Source organism: Scleropages formosus, chromosome 15, assembly GCF_900964775.1.
Source record: "Scleropages formosus chromosome 15, fSclFor1.1, whole genome shotgun sequence".
In the NCBI taxonomy this organism is placed as follows: Eukaryota; Metazoa; Chordata; class Actinopteri; order Osteoglossiformes; family Osteoglossidae; genus Scleropages; species Scleropages formosus.
Window position 1 is genome coordinate 7620360 of NC_041820.1, and position 25465 is coordinate 7645824.

A 25465-nucleotide genomic window follows, 5' to 3' on the forward strand; every position below is an offset into this window, starting at 1 on the left:
CTCTTTTTCTTGAACCGCTGAGCCGGGTATGAGAAAAGAGCTTTTGCTAAAGGGACAAAAAAAAACAAGACAGGTTTGCATCAGGCTGATCTCTTCTCGAGGAATAGTGGATGAAGGGCTTCGCTGTACAGCTTGTCTTCTTTTCGGTCCTGGATGATGCACCATCAGGTTAAAGAAGTATTGTCTGAACTGCTTGTCCCATACAAGGGTCACGGAGAGCCAGAGCCTAACCTGGCAACAGAGGGCATAAGGCAGGAGGGGGAGGGGACACACCCAGGATGGGACACCAGTCCATCGCAAGGCACCCCAAGCGGGACTTGAACCCCAGACCCACCAGAGAACAGGACCTGGTCCAACCCACTGCGCCACCGTGCCCCCTTAAAGAAGTATTACATGATGAAATGTCCGACAGTTTGCGCAGTTTCTTTAAGTACAGCTTAAAAATGTTTTCAGTGGGGTGGTAGATGATTGAGCAATTGCACAAACCCACCACTGAAAGTGGGGTCGTGCATAAACTACTTCCTAACCGTGAAGCCATACATGTTTTGAACATATTTAGATTAAATATGCGACAGAGCGGCGTGTTCTGCCAGGGATGGGAGAGGGAGGGAGACTGTGGTAATTATAGGCCCCAAGACAGAGGTTCCCTCTAAGCCCCCTGTGGTACCAGAGAGCTGCTGGGGTTGCGGGATCACTGAGCGTTGTTTCCATCGCGTTCTTTCCTCCATCTCATCTGCTCCTCAGAAACATGCCAAGCGGGAGGCCTGCGGAGCGGAAACGCAGCCCACCGCGAGGTATGAGCGGCAGGCCGTCCCCTTGCGCCAAAGTCGTCTTCTTGAAAAACCGGCACGGAATGAGGTTTAGCGTTAGGCCGCACGTGTAATTATGGTAATCCGTCCATGCGGGGGCCAATCAGGAGCCGGTTGTTCCTGCAAAACAAGCGACCGCAATCATTACTGGCAGCAGAAGCGGAGCGTGCGGTCGTCAGCGCATGTAAGCCCGACAGCTGATTTACGACCGCAGGTTTCAGGAGTCACGAGTGGAAAGAACGGCTAAGGGGCTGTCTGCTAACAAGTGTCTCTTTATGCTCCAGCTTAACCCCGTCGCAGTCGCCGGTGGTTATTATTTATGTCGCTGTGTCACGGCGAATAGCTCGGCGTTATATAGCGCACCGGTCGACGTGCTGAAAGACGGAGGTGCTCGCGATAGACCATGACAGCCGGGAGCGTGATGTCGGCTAGCAGCGCAGGAGTCCGCGACTGCGTGGATCTTTCTGCTGCGGCTCAGGGATGTGAACATACGGCGTCGGATGGGACCACATATGGCGAAAGGCCATTGAGACGATGCGGAACAGGCCAGAAACAAATCGGTGGAGCTTGTCGTACAGATACGCCAAAATGGAAATACGAAAATGTGAATGACTTCTAGGTTCTAGTGCAGTCCCGCTGACTTTGGGGGAAAGGTGTTTTGGTCCCGTGTCTGTGGTGCTGTTGCGATGGATTCTCAGCGGCTTCTCTCTCCTCTCGAGACGACTCCGGGTTCCGCTCCAGCGGCCTGCGGGTCCTCCCCTGCCCTCGTTCCTCCCGCGCTAACATGAACACCGCAGACTCCTTCCGCATCCTTCCGTTCCCGAGGAGAGACCGCGCGGACGCACTCCGTAAACACCTCCCAGCAGTAGTCATCTCCCATCCTCACGTGAACTCGACCCGGGGAAGTCGATCCCCTTGCGATGACTCACGCACACAACAACACTTCCCATTGTATTGCATTGAGTTTTTTCGTTGAATCTGAGCCAGGTATGAAACTAGGGCTTTCGCTAAAGGGACAAGAAAAAAAAAAAACAGAGGAAGCAGCTGCAGACGAGTTTGCTGCAGGCTGAGCTCTTCTCGAGAACTCTAGGAGTCATCTTCTTTTCGGTCCTGGATGATGCGCCGTCGCTTAATGGAAACATGTGTGGCTCGGCTCTCCGCGCACCCGCGGCGAGCCCTGGTGGAGCGGCTGTTTGGCTGAAGCCGAGTCCCCACCCTTCAGCTGCACATTGCGTCAGCCGTCCGACCCCCGGCGCCCCCCCTCCACCCCCTCGGCGCCCCCACTCCCCGAAGAAAAGGGCCTGATTTATGTTAGGGCCACTCGGCTGCTCCAACGAATGCAGATGCACACTGTACATGTTCCCGAGCTGCTTCACAGGAGGAGAGCAGCACTTTGGGCGGTGAGTACGCTTCTTCGTGTTCCGGCACATTCTAAAGGTGCATGTTGCATTGCTGCTGTGTGTTTTGACTTCACGGTTGAGGGTGTTGTGATGTCAGGAACCATCAGAGCTGGAGAAAGTGAACCCTCTGGTCTTCCCGTTCTCAATGCGTTTGCTCACTGCTGCCGCATGTTTTCCTCCACGAGAAACTTCAGCTGCGGATGTTGTTTTCCCGGGTCGCATCCCAGGGATGCAGTGGAGGTAAAGTTCTTTCAGACACACACACTGAGCAGTGAATCGAACCCTTTGCTGAGTCATGGTTTTCTGCTCAGTGTTACTTAATGTTCTACTAAGAATAATATCCAGATGACTTGTTTTGGCTTAGAGAAAAAAAGTAAATGTTGATTTAGTCCTTAGTCCCCACTCCTGCTGTAGTTCCCTTGATCGAGGTACCTATCCAATGATACTGTAAAAATTACCCCGGTTGTATAAATGGGTTAATCCTTCAATGGACTGGCACCCTGTCCAGGGTGAAAACCCCTCAGCCTTGCACCCAGGATAGGCTCTGGATGACTACGACCCTGATCTGGATGGATGGATGGATGGATGGATGGATGGATGGATGGGTGGGTGGGTTGTTAAGTTGGCTCTGTGGTTGGAAGGGAGGATGGGTAAATCATTGTAGTTGGCTTGATGTACAAACTTTACATTGTAAGTCACCTTGGACAAAGACATCCAACTAAATAAGGTATTCTGAATATTTTCTGAGTGGCTGCAGTAAGGAACGCAGTGATCAGGGCCAATCTGTTGGTTCCTTGATTCCAAAAGGAGCTCACCCTTGACTCGTTGGCATTTCAAGAGCACTAGGATTTGCACTCTTTCAATTCTGAGGAATTTTCAAGGTGCTGAGCAGCTGCAATGAGACTGTAAACCGAATAACTGCATTGATTTTTTTCCACCTCCCACTCTCTATTGTTTAAATGCAAGCTGCTCTGGCACTCATACAGATGAAATATTTTCCCACCCAGAGACACACTGTTGTCCCAAGCAGGGAGCAGAAAACTCCAGCAACTAGAAGCCTCAGTTGGAGATCTCAATTACATTTATTCATTTTGCTGGGACTTTGCTTCAAAGCAACTTAGAACCTCTACGATAGACTGGGATCTCATCTAAGGTATACCAAACTTGCACCCAGTGAATCTGGGATGGGCTCCGGACCTCCACAACCCTAAGATAAGCGGTTAGAGAAAGTGAATGCGAGTGATTCACAATGCTAAGCCATTCACGCTGACTTACCTATTTATACAGCCGGATAATTTTTACCACAGCTCATGGTAAGTGCTATGCCCAAAAGGACTACAGCAGGAGGTGGGATTCAAGCCTTCAAACTTGCAACCTTTGAGTCCAAAGGTGGCAGCTTTGAATACTATGGTATCTGCCGCCCTTTCCTGCATTTACCTGAGTCTGCTACCTGAACTGGCTGCTTGGGTTGGATCCACCAATGATGTGGGCCCTTGCAACCAGTCCAGAAACTGGAGCGCTGCAAAGGACTGATGAAGACATGCAGGCAGATGGGCTGGATTGGAGCTGTTTGGTGTGATTGTCTCATTTAGAAGGAGCTGCTAGAAGCAGAGAGAGAGAGCGGCGGGGAGCTGGAGCTGGTGTTCATCAGACAGCCTGCGGAGAGCGACTCCGAGCTGCACCCCCCTCTCCTCTGTGTGTGTGCTAATCACGTCCCATTGAGAGCCGGGTTCTCAGCTAACAAAGCGCGGCTGCCGCTTCCCTCCCTCTTTTCCTGATTCCGGTCCCTGTGCATCATACCTCTCAGGATGGCTTGTTACTTACATTTGACGAGCTTTCTCAATTTCTTTCCCATATTTTTTTCTTTTGTTCCTACGATGATGGGAGCCGAGCCGTCCATCATTTCAAATGAGGGTGTAAAGACTTCATGTCTGACCCGTAAAGATTATCTGTCTTCTCTCATATCAATATTTTTATAATGGAATTGGACACATTAGATTCACGTAGCAGGCAGATTTGATTAACGTTACATTAACATGACAGGGCAAATATATTCATTTGGAAATAAGGATTAGAGGATCAGATCCAACTGATTTTTTGCCCACTGTGAATTACCTTTCTTACTGCTTCCAAAGTGTTTTCCTGCTGTGTTCATAATGGCTTTTCTCATAGGCTATAACATGTTTTAACTTGCAGTAGCAAACATATGACGTTACATAAAAAATGTTAATTCAGGTTATCGTCAAGAGCAGGTATTATCAGCTAATGCATCAGTGGCTGTGGAAATTGTGCCAAAAAATGCCCGTGTGCTTCTACTTTCCAGCAAGAGCAAATTAACATCATAAGTATAGGTGTCAATACTTTTTGGGAAGAATTTCAAAATGACACGTGCAACTATGCACAATTTTAGAGCCTACAAATATCACTTTCAGCTCAATTCACAGCTCACACATCGGAAATATGGTATGGTAAATCTGCTTCCAACATGTGGTGTAAGTTCACAGGAGCTCATCTGACTTTTTGCAGTCGTGATCGTGTTTCCTATTGACTCTGGGCAGACCCTTTCAGCGGAGTCATGGCAGATATGTCATTAACAAGAGAGGACAGAAGGAGACTATTCCACGGCTTATGCGGCACTTGAGAACAAGCCAATGGAAAGGCTTTTGATATACATTACACACCATAAATAGTTTACCTTCCTCTTTGCCAAGAAAAGCATATTAAATTTTGACTGTAAATCCAAGGATTGAATTTCTTGCTGCCTGTAGATGGCTTTCTCTTTGTTTCCAAAAAGTTGTTAATTGTGCGATCATCTGTCTATCAGGATTTTGCTCTCGTCTTGCATCATTCGGTGTGATTCCAGTGTGCAGGATGTGCAGAATGACTTGTTTCTTTACTAAATGTGACAGGCGCACTGGGGCCCTTCACATATATAGAGTAAAACCTGCATTCCCCAAGACGCACTGTCACAGCTCTCTCATTTTGAAATGAAGAGCCTTTAGACACTGCTTCTATGCTCCGAAAGCCAAAAATAAACACGCAGTATCAGAAAGGAGTGTGAGTTCACTTGCTTCACTTACTCTTTTTTCTCACAAGGTGTATGGTGAATAAGTTTGATCAGGGAATGACCCCATGTGTCTTCCCAGCTCTTGTGCTCCAGTGTCCAGTGATGTAAAACACTTGTGGGTTGATTTACTTTCAGTCTTTTGTCCAGTCCCATACAGGTGTTGTACCCATGTACCCAAATACTTGACTGCCACTATACACACTTTAAGGAAAACGTTAAGAGATGTATGTGGAGTAACTCAAATAAACATTCTTTAGGAACTCCATCTGTAACAGCCTGAAAATCTATTGTGATAAATCACAACACACTCACAATGTCTACAACCGCTTGTCCCGAGGGGGGTCTCGGCACGCCGGCGCCTAACCTGGCAACACAAGGCACAAGGCTGGACACACCTAGGATGGGACGCCAGTCTGCTGCAAGGCACCCCAAGCGGCACTCGAACCCCAGACCCACCACAGAGTAGGCCCCGGCCAAACCCATTGCTCCACTGCGCCCCCCCGCTGTGATAAATTTCTTACAGAAAGTTGATTTGAGTTACTTGGCAACACAGTAGCTACACGCTTTTCTATCTCTCATCGGTACCCTATGGTTGCACAGGACCCACCAGTGATGCAAAATGCTTGACATCACTGGATCTCACCTCCCAAAGTGGCCCACAATGGCAGCAGGGCACTATTTTGCCACAAACTGACGACTACATTCCACAATCAATAGGACCGGCAACCTTGAGCCTGGACAACAAATTTTGCTCCCATACACTTTACCACAGTGCTCACAGTTGCACGGGTCTTTTTTCTCTCGAACATATCCACACAGGTTGCTACATTATAATGCCCAGGAGGGGTGGGCAGCCAGTGGTACTTGGACCCCTCCCCAGAGTTTCATCTTTCTCTCTTTTTATTGCAGTTGGGAGTTTTTTGGTTTCTTCTCCTCAGCTGCTTTGTTTTTATAAGTAACTCTGGAGTATCACACACTGTAATACGGAATTCTTCCCAGTAACTTTGTTTAGCACTCTGTTACCATGGTGAAAATAGCACTCCGAACAAAACAAATTCTTTGAATTGAACTGAACATCCTTGTTGGTTGATAAAACTTGTTGATTTTAAGCATAGTAACAAACAGAGGGCTGTAGCTTAGCTTAGATTAGTTACCAGGTGCTGGAAGCAAGGCTGGCGAGTTTCCGACAAGGTTAATAGAAACGTGAGGATGGGGTCTATCTCGGCCGCTCGCTTATCTGGTTCTCTCAGGGAGCCGCGGCACTGTCTTGTCGGAGCTGTTCTTTAAGACAGAGCCCATAAAGCAGCGAGACGAACGGAACCGCCGCTAACCGCTAAGTCAGATAAGGAGACGCCGTTGTACCTCCACGGGCAACAGACGAATCACCCGGGAAGCTTCGGCGTGACAGGACCGGCCTCGGGCTTCCTGATACTTCCTCGTAAATCTGTAGACGCGTGTAATTTGTCCCCCCCCCCCCACTTTCCGATCTCCTTATCGAGCACAAGTGTAAATTGAGGCACAGGAACGGAATTGCCTCAGCTACCTGTCTTTACCTTGAGGTTTATTCAATCCATGTTGCAACACTTTGTGAACTCTGCAACTTTAATTAAGGTTGTGCAAAATGTCCTCCTCAACCCCCCCACCCCCTTTTTGATACCAAGATCTTTGTTGTTTGGCATCACCTGCCCTCGACCAGGGGTCCCCTACTAAGCGTGGTTTCTGTTTTCCTTGTAATTCCGAAGACACGTCTGGGCTTCACACCTGCCTGATACTACTCATAACTGACAGGAATACACAATGACATTTGGTGATTCTCCAGCATTAGTGAAACAGATTTCACTCCGTTGATATTTGATCATCTTTGTTTTGTCGGATACTGTGCTAAGAAGGATGATTGATGAAAATTTGTACAAAATCACCTTAGCTGCTATAGCTGCAAGTAATTATGTTGACGAATAGAAGATCTGAGAAAAAGAGATGGTTTTATTCATTAGTACAGAAAGAGTACAGGCTTTGAATGAATGTGAACAGTTAGAAGAATTACGATTATGGATAAGATTCCAGGATAGGCTCTGGACCACAACAACCCTAATCAGGACAAGCAGTTACTAAAAATGGGTGGATGGACTATTATGATGAAATCTCTGGGAGTTTCCCTTTTAGTTTTAAGGTGATGTTCTGTTAAGAGTGTTATGTGTAGGGATTGATTGCCCTGTGGTAGATGGTTGTTCCATCCAGGGTGTACCTGCCTCATCCCTCATGCTTCTGGGATAGGCTCTGGACCACTGTGACCCTGCATTGGAATAAAGTACTTATTACAGCAGTTTCTCCTATACTGCACTCTGTTGATACTCAAAATGTGCTGTTCTATCCTATGAATTTATGTCCTCGCACTAATCTAGTGATGTCGGACGCCAGGGATATGTGATAATTGAGAGCGCAGTAACTGGTTCTTGTCCTACCCCGTTAATAATGTGTCTGTTTCAGTTAGTTTCACAGCTGTTGCAAGGCAAACTGTTTACAGTTAATAAACGATTTGTGTGTTCGAAAGGCTGTCAAAGAGCGAAATGGTTTTGGCGCCAGCATTGCAGATTAAGCAGTAATCATGTCCTGGTTTTGTTTTGGACATGGTTGCCTGGAACAAGTGAAACACATTGCGTATGACTTCATTCTGGCTCATTCCTGGAGTGTATTGGAATATTGTCTGTGAACAGGGAAATGAGCTGGTGAGAGAAGTACAAGATGCAGGCATGTTTCGTTTTTTTTTTTTTTCCAGTTTTTTTATTAAATCGTCAGCATGGTTTACTCAGTGGTTTAAGTATGACAATAGTTAATTGCTTCTGAAGTTTCGTTCTTAATGTGTTTCGTTCTTAATTTGGGGTAGAGTTTTAGATGAGCACTACAGCAGTCATCTTTAAAATAAAGTCCTCGGTCTTTGTGTAGTCGACAGATGCAAAGCATTACGTCTTATGTGAAATCAAATGAAAAACTTAATTTAGTATGGACGCTGCAAAGCCAGAATCATGCTCAAACACAATAGGACAGTACAGTACCTCGGAAAAAAAGTCATTAAAGCTTTTGGTTACTATACAGGCCCTTTAAATGCCATCTAAAATGTGTAGACTGTTAATAAAAGCTGCTGAAAACTTGTGTAATATAGTGAGCCATTTCATTTGATAGGCAAAGCCCCCATTTCACCGCCTTCCCTACCGAGCTAAAGTCCATTTCTTTCCTTCATCCTTCAGTAAGTGTTCATTGTACTTCAAGAAGTAGAAAGGCCTGGTCCCCACCCTCCTTATCCCCCACACTCTGATCATTTTTTTATAGGCCCACCAGCAGCACCTGGAGCACCTTCAACCCCAATGATGAAACTTTGATTATGCCCTTGTCTCCCAGTAAATTAATAGTGGTCGCAGTAGTAGTAGTATTGGTGAGCATAGTAGTGGTTAGAGTAATGGCAGTTTGAGCCAGCAGGTGGCGTAGTGGTTAGGACTGTTGTCTTGCAATGGTTGTCAAAGTCTCTGGTTTACATCCTGCTTTTACAGTAGTAGCTTTAATCACAGTATTTACCCAAAATTAATATAGTGAGAGATTTTAAAAAATGGGTAAATCATTGTGAAGTTATCTAACAGTGTATGTCTCTTTAGCCAAATAAAAGTTAATATTATTTGACTGTTTGGCTATAGAGGAAGTAGTAGTTTTATCACCAGTAGGGGGAGTTAGATACAACTTCAGCTTAGTGAAAAAAAAACAAGGTAAAGATATTGTATCTACATTTCAAGACCAAACTGTAACAAAATAGTGACATTCAGGATATCATTAGCAGCTTCCTGCTCCCTTCGTTTTCAGTAGTGTCATTGCTGAAGTTCAATAGCTCATAACTAACTCAAAATGTGCAGTTAGACTTGAAATAAATACAAGATTTAAGTTCTTTAAAAGTTGTTTATATATATATAATTATATAAATACTAGATGAAACATTTTAAAGGATTTTTATATAGTTAAGAGCATGTAAAATTCAAGATTTTTATATAGTTGAGAGCATACCCACAAAGCGCTTTAATAATATAATAATATAATTCTCTTGCATTTATCTATTTAAAGTAATATGAATCTGAATGTTCAAGTCAACCTTTTTCACTTTATAATCTCTAACTTTGGAACTGTTTGTACACTTGGAGCTTGTGCTGCCAGAGCCAAATTGCCTGTTTTTATTGCCTTTTCTACACCCTCCAGTGAAAATTAACTGAATTCCATAATTCAAAGTATAATCTGCGCAGTGTTCTGTAATACGTTCTCAAACAGAGGAAAACTGTCTTGGGCCTGATTATGGACTGGGGGAACAGTTCTGAGCATGCTCTCTGGCCTCATATGGATGTATGACAGAGAAATAACTATTATTCTGGATTGCTGTTGATCCAGAAGGAAGTTGCACAAGGCTACAGCAGCACACATTCAACACAGTAGTGACAGGCGACACAAACCCGAAAGTGTGCGAATAGTGAGCACAGGGCTGGCACTCTGCTTTTGGAGAAACAATCCAACTCCCCTTAGACATCTGTTGCTAATAAAGGTACACATACATACAGTATATATTACAAAAATATTTCATTTTAGATGTAGATACACTGAGATTTTAATTTATTTTTTTCAAAAAAGATAATATAATTTAACATATATCAATGTATATTCACAGAACATTTGCCCTTTCATGACTTTTCTCCAAAGCAGCTTATAATGCTAGTGTAACTCCAGTTATTCACTTATACAAGTGGGTAATTTTACTGGGGTAGTTTGGGGTAAGTTCCTTGGTCAAGCGCACTACAGCTAGGGGTGGGGATTGAAGTTATGACCTTTGGGTTCAATGGCAGCAGCTTGAATCACTGCACTACCAGCTTGTTATTACCTTGGTTAGCCTAATTATAAAACGGGGTGGCACAGCGAGTAATGCTGCTGTCTCACGGTGCCTGGATGATGCAATAGGACATGGGTTTGATCCCCGCTCAGTCTGTGTGCTCTGCATGTTGTCCATGTGGGTTTCCTCCAGGTGCTCTGGTTTCCACCCATACTCCAAAGACATGCTGTTCAGGTTCACCCATAGTGTGTGAGTGACGGAGAGAGAGAGAGAGAGTGTTCCACTGATGTATGGATGAGTGACCCATTGTAAGTAGTGTATCTAGCAGTGTAAGTCACCTTGCTGAATAAGGTGTGTGGGCTGATAACACTACATAGAGTTCACTGAAAGTTGCTTTGGAGAACAGCGTCCCCTAAATAAATAAATGTAAAATGGGCCCTGTCTGCGGGGTGTGGTGGCGCAGTAGGTTGGAGCAGGTCCTGCTCTCCAGTGGGTCTGGGGTTCGAGTCCTGCTTGGGGTGCCTTGCGATGGACTGGTGTCCCATCCTGGGTGTGTCCCCTCCCCCTTCAGCCTTACGCCCTGTGTTGCCGGGTTAGGCTCCGGTTCCCTGTGACCCTGTCTGGGACAAGCGGTTCAGAAAGTGTGTGTGTGGGCCCTGTCTGTCCAGAGAAGTAAAAGCAGTATTGACCACTCAGCTTTGGTCAAGGTCAAAGGAGAAAAAATGAACCTCTGGGGTCCCGAATGCCAGGAGGAGTGGGCAGCCACTGCCACTTGGCCCCCCAAAGGTTTTGTTTCTCTCCCTTGACTTTCATTTGGTAGTTTTTTTGTTCCCTTCCTCCATGGCCAGTAGGCATACTTATAGGTTTAATAACTGTATAAATAATGTAATGCTCTAGTACATCGTCAACTGTCTGATTTGTTTATTCGTCTTATGCCTTTGTTCTGCACTCTCTGTCACTGTGTGAGAAGAGCGCTCTGTAAAAATAAATTGATTTGATTCGAAATGGACGAATCACAGCTGCCAGGGAAAAGGAGGCCCGGTATTTACCTTCACATATTTTACACTACATATGATCGTCCACATGTGAGGTGAAGTAGCGTACATGCAGTAAAACGATCACACAGGGCTGGAACTGTAGAAACCAGAGTACATTTCTGAGCAAGGAAGAGCATTCCCGGGCGCACAGACAGCTCTTGTTTTGTAGACAAAGAGCCGTGGGCCACGGTCAACTTTGTTTCGCTGCGATATTGGATTTCCGGAGCGGCTTTTCGTGCCGTTCGGCTGCCTGTGGAGGAGCTCTGCGCCGAGGGCCTGTGCCCAACTGCCCCGGACAGCCTGGGGCTGAGGTACGGAGTAAAACACCGCCTTTGTGGTGCACTGAGCCCTTCCGTCAGACTGCTGGATGCGCTCGCTGTCTGAATACTTTTCTATTCTCAGGCGTCACGCTTTTGTTAACTTTTTAGCTCAGCTGCGTTCTTTTACTCTTATGTGTGCAGGTGTCATTTGCTTTATTCTCTAAAGCTATACAGGAATAGACAGATGGGAAAAAGTTTAGTCAAATTGAACCCAAACTCCTCTCTAGTACTTTAAAGTTGCTTATTAAAAAACTTATGCTGTTATAGAGGCAGATGTCAGTGGTTGTTATGCTGTGTTTGTTATGGTTACTCCTTGGAATAAATTTAAAACATGGCGACACGTGCTTCGTGGGACCTTAAGTGGCCTCATTATGTAGGTTCAGTATGCAGGGCCGTGATATTTAACGTCACATTAAGTATTTTGCACTGAGCTGAATGTCATTGTGGGGAGGAAAAAGGGGGGGGGAAGAAAACACACAAGTTGTTAAATGTGGGGACGCGCGACGGGCACGAGCAGCGTCGCGCGCCGCAACATATTTTTTTCCCCTTTCTCTGGACTTGTCTTTTAAAATTGGGTTCAAATTGTGAACAAAGTTTTTTTCCTTCTTAATTAACAGCAGCAGTGCCAGTGGGATTTTCTGTGCAAAAAAAAAAAAAAGCCGTGGACAGTTTCGTCGCCAGCTCTCTAGAAAGTGCAGTAGCGTTAAATGGTCCAAAACTGTTGTTCTTATATTAGTTCTAGACGAAACCAACAGCGTTTTAAACGATGTTCCGTTAAATCGGCGCAAATTACAAAAGTGCATTCCGACTACTCTTTGTAAACAGAAACGGGCAACAAGAGACGGAAAGTTCATTTTTAGTAGAGATGGTCACCTCAAAAATATTATAAAACAACAGAAACGTAGAGAACAGGTTTCGCGGTATTTGTGTTTTACTGCACATGTTTAACCCTCCGTAGTTTACGTCTTTGAGTGACATGACATGAGAGGGATTTGTGGTGTATTTTTCACCGTGTTTCGCGGAAGACTCCCCCTCCGGTGACTCTTGGTACAGCCCAAGCGCGAGGCTCGGAGCGCGTGCAGCGCGGGACCCGCAGCCCAACCAGAGGAGTTGCGGAAAGCCATGTGAGAAGAGCGGCGACTCCAAAGCTCCTGATCTTTTCATACTTGAAAGCCATATTTTATATAATAAACTCCCCCCCGGTTAAATCCTTCGTGACTGGACCTTTATTTCTAACTGGAGCTTTTCTTCACTCACAGCCTTTTTTTTTGTTTTTAATTCTTATGTACTAGAGGGAGGTTTTATAAGACTTAAGTTTGCATTCTGAAAAAAAAGGAGTGGATGGTGGATGATGATTTAAATTAAGGGCAGTGAAGAAGACCATTTGTGGAGGATGACACCGCAGCATGACCGTTCTTAACTGAGCTGGATGATGGAAGCTGATCCGACATGTGTGGGTTCGCAACCCCAGGTGGACAGCGGTGTGTCTGACAGCTTCTCTAAGCTTTGGACAGATGTGATTGGCATGCTGGTGAGTTTGGGGACGTCGGACGAGGACAAGGGTGTCAGGTTGGGGTCTTGAACTTAGATTGCATCGTAGGTGTACATTTGTCCAGTTGTGACAGTACCAGAAGTCTGCAAGCGGAGGAAATCTTCTTCTTCATCTGTTTTGGTATTCATATTCTTCATTTCTATGTGTGACCCCATTCCACCTTCTTTAAACCTTTAGGCAGAATATAATATCGAATGATCTCTTGATCTTTTTCCAACTCTCTTAATCATGAGGAACGTTTAGAAAAGCTTGACCCAAGACCTGCTTCTTGGGTCTTCAGCAGTGGTAAGGTTTTGTTATTTTTAGAATGCTTAGTTACAGTAAAGACTAGACTGTAGCTGTTGTGCTTTGGCTCTGAGATGCTTATGCTGTTTACTGTTGTGTTGAATGTTACATGCGTGTCATTTGTTTGGAAATTTGTTTGGCCCGAGCAAAGTCAATGAAACACATGTTCTCAATCTGTGGTAGCCAAACGTTACGGTGGGACTGAACACATCCCATCGCGTGTTGATGATGTCCTGTTGAGCACAGTGTGCGTGTGTCGAATTACATACCGAGTCTGGCTATCTCGGGTATGTTGTTGTTTCATTGCTGGGAATTTTACTGGAGCTTTTCACTTACTTTGGTCAACGGTTCTAGAGCAGCATGGGAGTAGAACCAGCAACCCTCAGGTTTCAAGTCCTCAAAAGCTACATTAAGTTCTGTTGATCATGATAGTCTTTCACATGGGGGAAAGAAAAGAAAAAAACCACCATGGGACTATATTGTAGTCCAATTCCACAACAAAAGTAAGATGATAGTACCTGAGAAACAGTCTCTGCAAGGAGCAGTTGGTTCTTCTCTCAAGTTCTGGACCAGTAGGAAACAACAGCTCTGTATGTAGGTCAAAGAGTCTCTGCTTGCAGCTGTAATTGCAGGGCTGAGAATCACTTTTCATATTTAGGGGAATAAACAGTGAGGTTTAGTGGAGTTTGCTGTGTAAGAGACCAGTGGCCATATTCATTAAATGAGGCTTTGGAATCATGTTCTGCTGTAAATTTCCTGATGCCAGACACCATGGCTTGTGTTATTTTTTGAGTTATGAGGTTAGTGTGAAAAGTGTGAGACAACAATACTGAGCGCACAGTATATTTATGTGGTCTTTGCCCCTTCGTTATTCTACTTAGTATGTGGGTATTGGAAAAAGTCACTTCTGCACACATGTGCTTGGTGGCTCTTCTGTGGTACAGTCAACAGGTACACATTACAGTGTAGACCGTTGTGGAATATGCTCACTGAACCCCATCCCGGCTTTAGTCATCCTTTGTCATCATGAGCGACTGTGGCCTTGACCATGCTCAGGAAGAGCTCTTCCAGATTTCCTTCCATCTGGCCTTGCATGTCTTCCTCTCGGCTCTTAGGATTTCCTGAGGAAGCGCCCTTGGAGTCAGGGGTGGAGCCATGTTGCAGGGGTCCCGGTTCCAGAGTCAACCTCGTTTTCCAAATCACATCCTCTCCATTCTCTTACACAACTTATCCCAAGTGGGGTCGTGGCGAGCCAGAGCCTAAATCGGCAACACAGGGTGCAAGGCTGGAGGGGGAAGGGACACACCCAGGACGGGATGCCAGTCCGTCGCAGGGTGCCCCAAGGAGGACTCAAACCTCAGACCCACCAGGGAGCGGGCCCTGGCCAAACCCGCTGCACCACCATGCCCCCTCGTACAGTGTACTGTATATGTGGAGGTTTCTAAGTTTCAGGGGAGTGGAATTTGAAGATCACATGAGATATTGGGGGCCTGTGGGTACTTCATGTGTATTGGCTGTTAAACGGGGTCATTAATTGTTTTACGAGTTCTTGCAATTTATTTAAACGCATACTGAAAATGGGAAGACGGTGATCTCACATGAAAAAAATGTGTGTTTGTTTAACGTCAGGATGATTTTCTATTTTGGCTGCACAGGGGAGCAGCGAGTACTTGAAGGACCTCACTCCCCCCTGGCTGCAGGTTCAGATGTGGGTTTGAATCCCCCTCAGTCTGTTGGCAGTTTGCCTGGCCTCCCCGTGTTCATGTGGCTTTCCGTGGGTGGGTTTCTGTACTCTGTGTGTGTGTGTGTGTGTGTGTGTGTGTGTGTGTGTGTGAGTGAATGAGTGTGCATGAGTGTGCATGATTGCCCTGTGATGGAAGGGTGTACCTTTCCTCAAATCCCTGCACTTCTGAAATAGGCACCAGACCACCTTAACCCTGCTTTGGACAATCAGTTATTAATAATAGGTGTGACGTACTTGTGTGTAATTGTGTCGTGAAAAAAAATTAATTAATCAGCGAAGCAAAGTGATTCGGGTGGCACGGCGAGTGGTGCTGCTGTCTCACAGCGCCTGGGTGATGCGAGAGGATGTGGGTTTGATCCCAGCTCAGTCTGTGTGGAGTTTGCATGTTCTCCCAGTGTCTGTGTGGGTTTCCTCTGGGTGCTCTGGTTTCCTCCCATGCTCCAAAGACATGCTGTTCAGGTTCCCCCATAGTGTGTGAGTGACAGAGACAGTGTGTATGTTCCGCTAGTGTATGGATGAGTGACCCAGTGTAAGTAGTGTATCTAACAGTGCAAGTCAGCATGGTGAATAAGGTTCGTGGGCTGATAACACTACACAGAGTTCACTGCAAGTTGCTTTGGAGAAAAGTGTCTCCTAAATATGTAAATGTGAGATTTTTGTGCCCATTTACCATGTTGTTTTCTAACTTGGACAATTCAACTGCTACCAAACAAGAAACAGTTTTGTTTTGTTCTTCTTTTGCTGTAAATATGAAATGTTTACAGTTTGCCTGTGGTCTTCCAAGGCCATCTTAGTAAGTTTACATTGCTGACACAGAAAATACAGTATAGTGAGATTCTTTGTTGGGGATTGGACTGAAGACCCAAGAGTTTAACCACACCACATATGGACCTGGAAACCAACACACTCGCCGCAGCTGCATTTTTGTTTAGGGTTTCTATCCGGTTTATTAGGACGTCCATCACTGGCACTGCATTTCCTTGACGTTTTGTTTACATGCACTGTCCATGAAGCAACATCAGTGGATGTTCGTAATCGCTCAAGTTCTCATTCTTGGCAAGGAGGAAGATATTTACATTAGGCAACTCCTCCAAAAAGAGAGAGGTATCTTCATCCAGCTCCTTCGTCGTATATATTAACTCCTGATGGTGATGGAGGAAGAGTAAAAGTCCTTTCAGGTTCCTTGGTGAATTAGTCCATCCTTGAAGTTGTTCCATGAAGGAAAAAACAAGACATGTTATCATATTCCAAGGGCTGCTCCAGCTGTTAAAGGATTCTAAACGGTAAACTAAGTGTGAAGTAATGTTAGCAGTGCGCTGCTTTTGGCTGGAACCATGGGAAATGGGGTTTGGTTACACCCATGTGGAACAGATGTTTCTCAGGCATACAGTGTGTCCAAGGTCTTGGTTGTTTTTGCAGTCTTAAGGCTTGTAGTTGCCATGGCAACATGACAGTCCACGCATCATCGGCGTAATCAGACTCTGATAACAGTCTCTTAGGATTTGCTTGGTTAGTTTTATGTTTTGTCTTTTATTGCCGTGAAACACTATAGTGAAATGCATGTAGATCGTGGGGCAAATAGATGTTTAATTGGTTATTTGTTACAGGGTTGTAACAGTTACAGTATGAATTAAGATGATGAATAAGACCAGGTTCAGATGGGAACAGATGACTGCCCTTCACAACGGTCACCGAGATGATGGAAGATAAACAGCATGTACCAGACATTCTTGACATCCCTGTTATTTGACACTGCATTTCGCCAGTGGCAAAGTTAACTTTTTGAGTTTTACGTTTAACGGAACAGTGGGAAATGGGTCATTTTAAAACAAAAAGCTAGCTTTTTGATATTCTTTTTGCAGTGGAGAATTTAAATGTTTTAGTAATTAGTGGCATTTGTGTTTGGTTATATTCTTTAAAGTGTACCGAGTTACATCTGACATCAGGGTATTGTCATCCTCCACTTTTGAGGCCATTGTGTTGAGTTGGTTTTGCTATTTTTTTTTTTTTTTTTTAGTAAAAAATTCTTATTTATTTTTAATTAACCTTTTTGTTTAATTTGTTTTTGTTTGTGTTTCCCGTTGTATGTGTGCTCTGCATCTTTCTGTAAGTACAGACCGATCAGTGCAGCTGAACCTTTTCCATCGACATGTTTCATAACTTCATCTCAGCAGTGACGGTGTGATGGAGCAGGTTTCTTACACTCATTCAGGGGTTTCATCATAGTGACAGAATTCTTTTTGCATTGGACTATAGAGCAAGAAGCTAGTGAGCAAGTTTTTACTACCCTAACTGTGGGACAGCTGGTAGTGTAGTGGTTAGAGCTGCTGCCTTTTGTACATGCAGGTTTGATTCTCACCTCCAGCTGTAGTATCCTTGAGTAAGGTACTTAGCCTGAAGTGCTCCAGTAAAACTACTCAGCTGGGTAAATAATCATACGTACCTTAACGTTGCAGTAATAATCATAATATGGGCTGGTGTAACTCTTCATGCTTCTTGAAAGAAACCTTGTGTATGGGTGTTCTTAAGGGTCCGAGACTTGATGTTCAGGCCCACAGCCATTATGTCACGTCTCCACTGTCCCCTGTAGGACGGCTCCCTGGGCAACATTGATGACCTGGCCCAGGAGTACTCGGAGTACTACAACACCTGCTTCAGTGACGTCTGCGAGAGGATGGAGGAGCTGCGCAAACGTAGAGTGTCTCAGGACCTGGAGACGGTAAGGCCAACACCCACAATGTTGTGAAATCTCAAAGTGATGTTGTAAATGCTGAGTGGAGGTAGCAGGTGGCGGAGTAGTTAGAGTCATCGCCTTCTCATTTGAAGGTCTCACATCTGAATGGCAGTCCCGTTGTAGGACCCCTGAACAAAGTTCTTACACTGAAGTTCAGTGGTAAAAACTATAGAAATAATACATGCTCACAGTAACTACTGAAAAAATGTTACTATAACAGGTGGTGGATCCTCTGGCGATAACAGAAATAAGGTATACATAGGATAGCACTCACAGCTGTGACCATATTTATTAAGCATGCCAATTTAAACATGAAATTTAAACACATTTGAGCCTCGGACCTTCGTCAGCATAGTATTAATTGCACGTGTACATTTTGGGAACGTACAATGTCATGTAACTCAGTTCATATAACAAGGAAAGTCACTGGACAGAGGACGGTACACATGAAGACACACAATTGGACAAAGGACATCCTTCATCAAACCAACACGACGAGTACATTTAGTGCATTTGTTATATTGCAATACACAGTTACTCTTTTTTTTTTCCTGTGCAATGTGGGCATTGCTGTTTCCGAAAGGGCACCATTGTAATTCAGAACAGAACCTCACATCTGACAATAAAGGTAGTGACACCAGCAAGGATGCCTGACACATAGCCAAAGTGGAAAGACAAGGAGAAAAACAGTATAATGACTGAAATGTGTTTGTGTTTAATTTAAATTAAATTTCCATAAATGTAATTCCCAAGAAACGCAGTGACAGCTGTGAGCTCTACCCAGTTCATACTTCAGTGAAAACTACCCAGCTGTAAAAATGGGTGAAGAATTCCAAGTATCTTAGTGTGCAAACCTGACATTGTATGTGAGGACAAAAGCATCAGCTAAGTGAATAAATAATTTATTAAATTATTTATGTGACAATGTGACATAGTGACCATATCAGTGCCCGTAACAATTGAGGCAGAAGGAACATGCAAGAACATCCATTTGGATTAGTGACTTCAGGCAGGCTTCTGGACAGGATTGCATTGATTCTCCAGTGCAGGAGTAACATTACAGGACGAACGTGGAATCGTTCTGATTCGGCTCTTAAAAGATCGGTCACGGCAGCTGCGAGTGTGCCACCGCGTGTCTCACAGTCATGTTAGACTTACCGGGCTTCCAACCTGACACATGGAAATAGTAAGCGGTAAATCCTTGAAACGCAGTGCACTGAAGGTGCGTTAGTGTAACTATTGAAGGAATCGGGGTGTGACGTACCACGACTGCGCTCGTTCTTACATGACAAAGTGAGTCCCGGGAAAGGAGACAATAGTGTTAGTGGTTCTTGACAAAAGGCTTTGTAGGAGTGAATGTCCAGTGAACCCTAATGGTCCACTGGTGACTTTGTTCTCCAAGGAAACCTGGACGTTTTAGTGGTGACCTTTGTTTTAGAAGGTTAATGACTTCATTGTGTTTTTTAACCACTTATATAAAGCCTTAGCAGTGTGTGTTTTGCAATTTTTTTTGTGAAATTTTATGGATTCCTGAGAAAAAAGTCACACAGTGCAAAGGATTGTAGTGCATTCGTGCCAGGGAATACGTTCCCGAGAAGTGTATCTGCCCTTTCTGAGTTCCAATCGTATTTGTTCACGTTCTTGGATATGTGGCCGAGTTGGACGCCAGCCGTTACCGAGTTACGAGCGGGCTGTTCGAAGTATGTCTGGTGGGGCACATCCTCCGTAGCTGAACACAATCAGAGGAATTCATACCGTATTGCTGCTGACAGTTATTTGCCTTGTGCGCTGTTTTGTTAGAGCGCGTAGAGCCTCGTCATTACACATGCAGGGTGCGTTCGCGGTCGACAGCGCCGAGGAAATGAATTCTCCAAAAGGATGCTCAGTATTGTGCTCTGCACCAGCACAAGCGTCAAAATAATTTAGATACGGTGTGAAAAAATACGAGGCCTGCCAAAGGGCATGAATGTAGAAAAGGAAACAAATTCAGGTTTAAGGATTCTGAGTTTATATCAAAACCTGATTATAGCAGGGTAGGATGGTACTTTATTAATCCCAGCAGAAAAAATTCACAGATTGTCTTTTTACGGACACTTACTGCATCTTCTGTAGCTTCCAAAGTAAATGAATCCATCATTACCTCCGTGTCCCATGATGCAACACAAATAATGTGCAATTTAAGTGTTGTGACTCACAAAATTCCCAATTAAGCTTTCCTAATTATTTTTCTCATCATAGACAGTTCTGTATCACTGCAGATTCTCATTATAACGCCAGATTTATTGATTCATCTTTTTTTTTTTTCCTTAAGAAGGCTCTATAATCTGTGCATTAACAATAACAATTTGAGCAATATGTAACAAACAGCTGGAAATTTACTCATGCAGTTCAGGCTGAATACTTCTGTAAAAAAAAAAAATGTGTTAAAGCTACAGCCTTGAGCACTGAAGTCCAATTACAGAGACACTACGTACAGTGTGGCTTCATAAGCCTGTAGAAAATCTGTATTAGGAAGAATTTGCGTCTTGTCGCAGCACATATGGCCTACAGTATCTCTGGCATTGCTCACTTTCCATTTCACTGAAGTTATACCCATTCCTTTGAATCACATTTTTTTATTTCCAGAATATCAAATGTGTATCTCTTCAATTAAAGAATAATTCTGTCCCAGAATAATTAGTCTTTTAACTTTGTTTTATTTTCCATCAGCAAACAAAGTCCCCTTTTAAGTTCCAGATCTTGAGTTTTGCCTCTCAGGGAAAGAAGTACAATGCCTACCACCACTGAGGGTCAGATGATGTTTTTTGCATCAAAATCATGTTAAGATGATGATCGTAAAAACATGGTGTGTGTTTCTGAGGAAAGAAGAGGACCAGGTTTGTATTTCAGTTGTTTCAGCAGCTGATCTCGTATCTCGTATTGTGGAGGTAGGACTTTGTCGCAGGCTCTCTATGCCCCTTCTGCACACATGCTAAAGCCATCGTATCGCTCCAGCGTAGCCATATGTCTTTCTGTTATGGATGCCCTTTTGCCCCACCAAATGCCCCTGGTCACACTTCCCTGGTGACCAAGGAACAGATGGAATTTCACAGTTTGACCTCACTCTTCAGTCATTAGCTGACTTCAAAGGGTGAGACAATTGGGCAACAGCTGCTGAAAAATCACTGTGGTTTTACTGGAGGAATGTACATTTTTTACAGTTGAGGTCTCGGCCATGGCTTATAGCTGTTTAGAAGGTTCTGTTGCAAGTTTGTTGTCTAAACCGTTAAGCGCCCTGCTAGTTCTCCTTTGATTAAAGTGAGCTTATGCAGTAAATAGTGAACAGTACTTATTTATTTTTGAGGCTTGGCAAAATGCTTTCCTTTTTCCCTCTAAGAAAATTTGTTAAATCCTTTTTTTTTTTTCTTTTTAACCTTTTTGCCGCTGTTTCTCAGGATTGCAAATAAAGCAGAGCAGTTTGGTTGAAATATAAAATTTCGGAAAGACTTCATTCAGAAATAATTTAGAACCAAATTCTTCATATTTTTGCAGATCGATCAGAGGCTGGGACACACTGCCTGTACTAATCAAATACTTTCTGGCTATGACATCATGATCCCCATTAGCAGAATTGCTTTGGAATGTGATGAACATAAGTGCTGGCATTCAGTAGTTTTGAACATCATGCACAAGCAATAAGCAAAACTGTAAAGTCTGGTTTGTGACCCCAGCAAAAGATCTTTTAGAAAAATGTTTAAAATTTTAAATATTCGTCTACTTCCACCAACAGGCAACTCTTTTCCAAAAATATCTCTTATGGCGAGTTTTTATAGATCTAAACTTAAAAACTAAAGTTTGCTAAAACTAATCAGTATAATTAATACATAATGAAAACAGATCTTCACGCAGCAAAATATGATTTTCTTACTATGGAGTGCTTCTAACTGCTTAAGCCTTGTTCATATTGGAAATAAATTTGGTTTATTTTGCATGTAATAGCCTACAGTCTGGGTAAATTTTGGGTAACATGTATGAGAATGTTTTTATTTTAAATTATAACTGCTCAAGGACATAGAAGAATGCAGATAGCACATTTATGTATTTCTGCCTAACTACAAAACCTCCTTTCTTCCTTCTCCTCATCCACCTCCTTAACCCCCCTCCCCCATCCCCCCGCAGGAGATCCTGGGGTTCAGCAGTGCCGTGTCCACCCCAGAAACCGAAAGGAAGTAAGACACTTATTCTTCTTCTACTATCACACATTCCTTAAGCAGTGTCCCAAAAATTTAGTATCTGTTTGTGGAACCCAAAGTAAAGAAGGTTTCAGTTGTTCTCTTTGAGTTTGAATTATTTGAACTGTGTCTATTCATTTAGTTGAATTTTTTTTGGGGGAGTATGGAAAAATTGAGTACACCTACTTGAAAGCAAAAACTGAATGTTTCTGAGCAGAAGTTGATTTCATGGATTAGTCAGAAATTGAAATATCTGGTGAGTGCATAAGTTGTCTCTGTGGTTCCCACCGTCCAGCATGGTGGTGGCAGCATCATGTTAAGGGGTTTCTTTACTGATCACAGAGCTGGTGATCTGTACTATGTCCATGGCGATCTCAAGCAGCAAAACTGTCACCGCACACCATTCCATCAGAGTTATAGTCACTTAGGCAGTCCTGTGTTCTTTGGCAAGATAGCTGCCAGAAGCACACCTGAGAGTTGTGTAAGGACTGTGTGAAGGACAACTCGAAGTAATGTTGCCAGTTATGAAAAAACAAGCTTCCAGGAAGTGTAGTTGAACTTTTTATGGGTAAATAAAACTAACTGCAACCCTGTACTGAAAATTTGCATACCAAAAAAGAATCTTCATTACACGATGCATAAAGAAGTTAGCCTAACGAGAGACTTCAACTGAGGCTGGATTAATGTCAGTTATTACTGTCCCAGTTCCACCTCAGTGTATACACACATAGTCCACCCTGAAGGAACGGCTTATCCTCCTGCTTCTGAAATCCCTTATCCAGATATTCTATTTACAGCAACCTGAAACTTGCAACCTTTCTCAGAAAGAGTCCATTTAGCTCCGAGATATCGTCAGTACGCCTCTTGGAACAATGGCCCTTCAGAGAATGCATGCTTCCTGTTGGCCTGCTGCTGTCGCACGTACCAGGAGGAAATCGGCAAAGCTGTGATAACCCCAACTGTGGCACCAGCGGCAATAAGAGGAAGCAGTGATGCACAGATTGAGGGTGGAGGATTTTGTATGTAGTTTTGTTTAGAGAATTCTATGTTAAATGGGTAATATATTTATAGAGATGACTAGCATAGTCTGTTCATGATGGGATTGTTTCAAAACCAGGGACTACAATATAATAGAGGGAGGTGAAATGTCGGCTGAGGAAGGTTCTTGAAAAATTTTGGTGTTTGGAAGTTAAAGTAGAATCTGGACAATATTAGATTGTCCAGGGCACAGTTGTGAATGTGTCCTGATTTTACATTTACTCATTTAACTGACTCTTCTCCAAAGCGAAATACAATGTTAAGCTACTAACAATGATTTACCCATTTATTCAGCTGGGTAATTTTAATGGAGCTATTTAGGGTAAGTACCTTGCTCAAGGGTACTACAAGAAGAGGTGAGATTCGAACTTGTAACCTCCAAGTCCAAAGGGAGCACCTCTAACAAATCTAACAAATACACTGTTGGCTGTGCGTCAATGAGCTGTTATTCTGAAGTGTGTGAGTGCCCTTGGGCCTCAGCCCTACTTGGATGTCAACATTTTGCAAATCCATCCGATGGAGGTGGATTTGGGAGCTGGCTGGAGGTGCTAGTTAACTGTGGGAGGGCCGTGCTTGTCCACCTCCATGCTCCTATTTCTGGGCACCTTTTTGCTGAGCATTTATAAAGGAGCCATTCCTACAGGGTGTGGCTTTTTCTGTTGTGAAAGGGTGTAAAGTATCAGGTTTTGCCCCAAAGTTTTGGCACAGATATCAGAATTTTGTTTTCTGGTGCTCTGTGGTGTCTTGCCCCAGGATAATAAATAATTGACTGATGTCAGGGTTCAGGTGTTCTCTCTAGGTGCCCCAGCCCAGCTGGAGCAGGAAGGCAACAGTAATGTGGGTCTGTTGGGCACATTTATAACCACTAAGCCACTGCAGTCCTTCTTTTGTCTATACCTCAAGGACACCAAAACTACTCTGAGTTCCTGTCTTTGGTTTCTTAAGCTGTGCCTCTGGGAGCACATTACCTGAAAAAAGAGTAAGTACGCCTGGTGAACTTGGTCAACACCCGTATTGGACAAACTGGATGGACAAGTAAAAGCAGAGCAACCCATGTGTCCTACATTTCTGGGAACTACTGCATAAGAGCTTAGAATTAATTTTCTGAGCAGACTTGTTCACCGAATGTCTGTTGCAGAAAAAAAGGCTTTTTTAACAAATGGACTCAAACTTTTCACCGGTTGTGTAAAATGAGTGTTTTGAGGTTACCTTGAAAACCTCAACCAATGCAAAAAATGTACACTTAAACCTGATAGAACTTGAAAAAAGATGGGTAAACGAGTTCTTTACACAGCCTACAAATAGAACCCTATTGCCCGGTTACAAAACAAACAGGCTGTTGTGTTTACTTTGGTTTTACGACATTCTCGTGCTCATCTGATGTCATGCGAGGAGACCTCGAGAGCTTCAGAGTCTTGGAGCTCATCCAGACCAGGACCTCAGTGCCTCTGCTCTGCTGATCCCACAGGTCTGCTTGAGCAGTGTCCCCTGGCGTTGCGGTTTGTGACTGAAACCCCAGGCCCATGACAGATGCTGGATAGGGACAAAGTGGGCGGGACTGTAGGCGGGGCCAGTCAGGCCAGCTGTGCTGGAGCAAAAGGAAGCGTGCGATGGCTCTGGTAGCCAATGTGTTGGAATGTGTTTTTATGGAGGACATGTGGTCCACAGATGGACACTGATCTTCTGGTTCAGTTTAAAAATGCAGACGAGCAGTGAGCCCTGGTGCAGTCTTTTGCCCACCATCTTATGGCTTTTTTAGAATTTTTCTTTATCGTTACATCTCTTCAATGTGTTGGGCAGCATGTTTTTTTGCCATTTATTGAGATGTTAACCAAAACATCTTACTGTTCCCAAAACTCTAAACACAGATTATGCCTTTTTATTTTTAGTCAGTGTGTGCACTGCTGAACTGTACAATAACTTTAACAGACCGGGGGGAATAATGTCAAAAACATCGCAAAAGCACAGCCACGCATAGCTGTATGTTGCTCCTGAGGAAAATCGTTTACAGCGGCAATTTTTATGTCTTCCTTTCTCCCCTTTTCCCTTCAAGTAGATTCAAAAGGCATGTGGCGAAGGATTGTTTTGCCAGACATTTTGTTAAACAAACGTTTATCTGTTTCACTAAACTCTCTGATTTGACTACTGTTTGAATAAATCAAAATTATTAGATATCATTTGAGCATTTCTGAACTCTAGTTTTTTAACTAGACAGATTTTTTCTTGGCCTAAAGATGACTGGTCTCTACAGAGTGATGTGGTCTTTTCACCGGTGTTCTCAGAAGGAAGCACATTTTCTTCCCTCTGAGATGTCTGAAGGACTCTTTCCAAGTGGGGCAGCATATTCTCCAGAGAGATGGGGAAATTCGTCAAAATGCTGTCGGCTCTTGGTTTCGCGAGAGTTCACAGCAGT

The 25465-nt window shown here is 43.9% G+C and overlaps 1 protein-coding gene across 6 annotated transcripts in view; it reads left to right on the plus strand.

Annotated features, from left to right (window-relative positions):
• Nucleotides 1-25465, plus strand: part of sash1b (SAM and SH3 domain containing 1b) — a 93696-nt gene that overhangs the window by 50046 nt on the left and 18185 nt on the right. For 2 of the 6 annotated variants that reach the window (XM_018731747.2, XM_018731755.2), the window contains exons 2-3: nt 17660-17788; nt 21962-22011. In XM_018731747.2, the coding sequence (XP_018587263.2) occupies nt 17660-17788; nt 21962-22011 (179 nt within the window). Of the gene's footprint in view, nt 1-2146; nt 2210-12429; nt 13020-16616; nt 16787-17659; nt 17789-21961; nt 22012-25465 lie in introns of those variants that run through there. The other 4 variants (XM_029258697.1, XM_018731763.2, XM_018731781.2 and 1 more) reach the window with 4 other exon arrangements.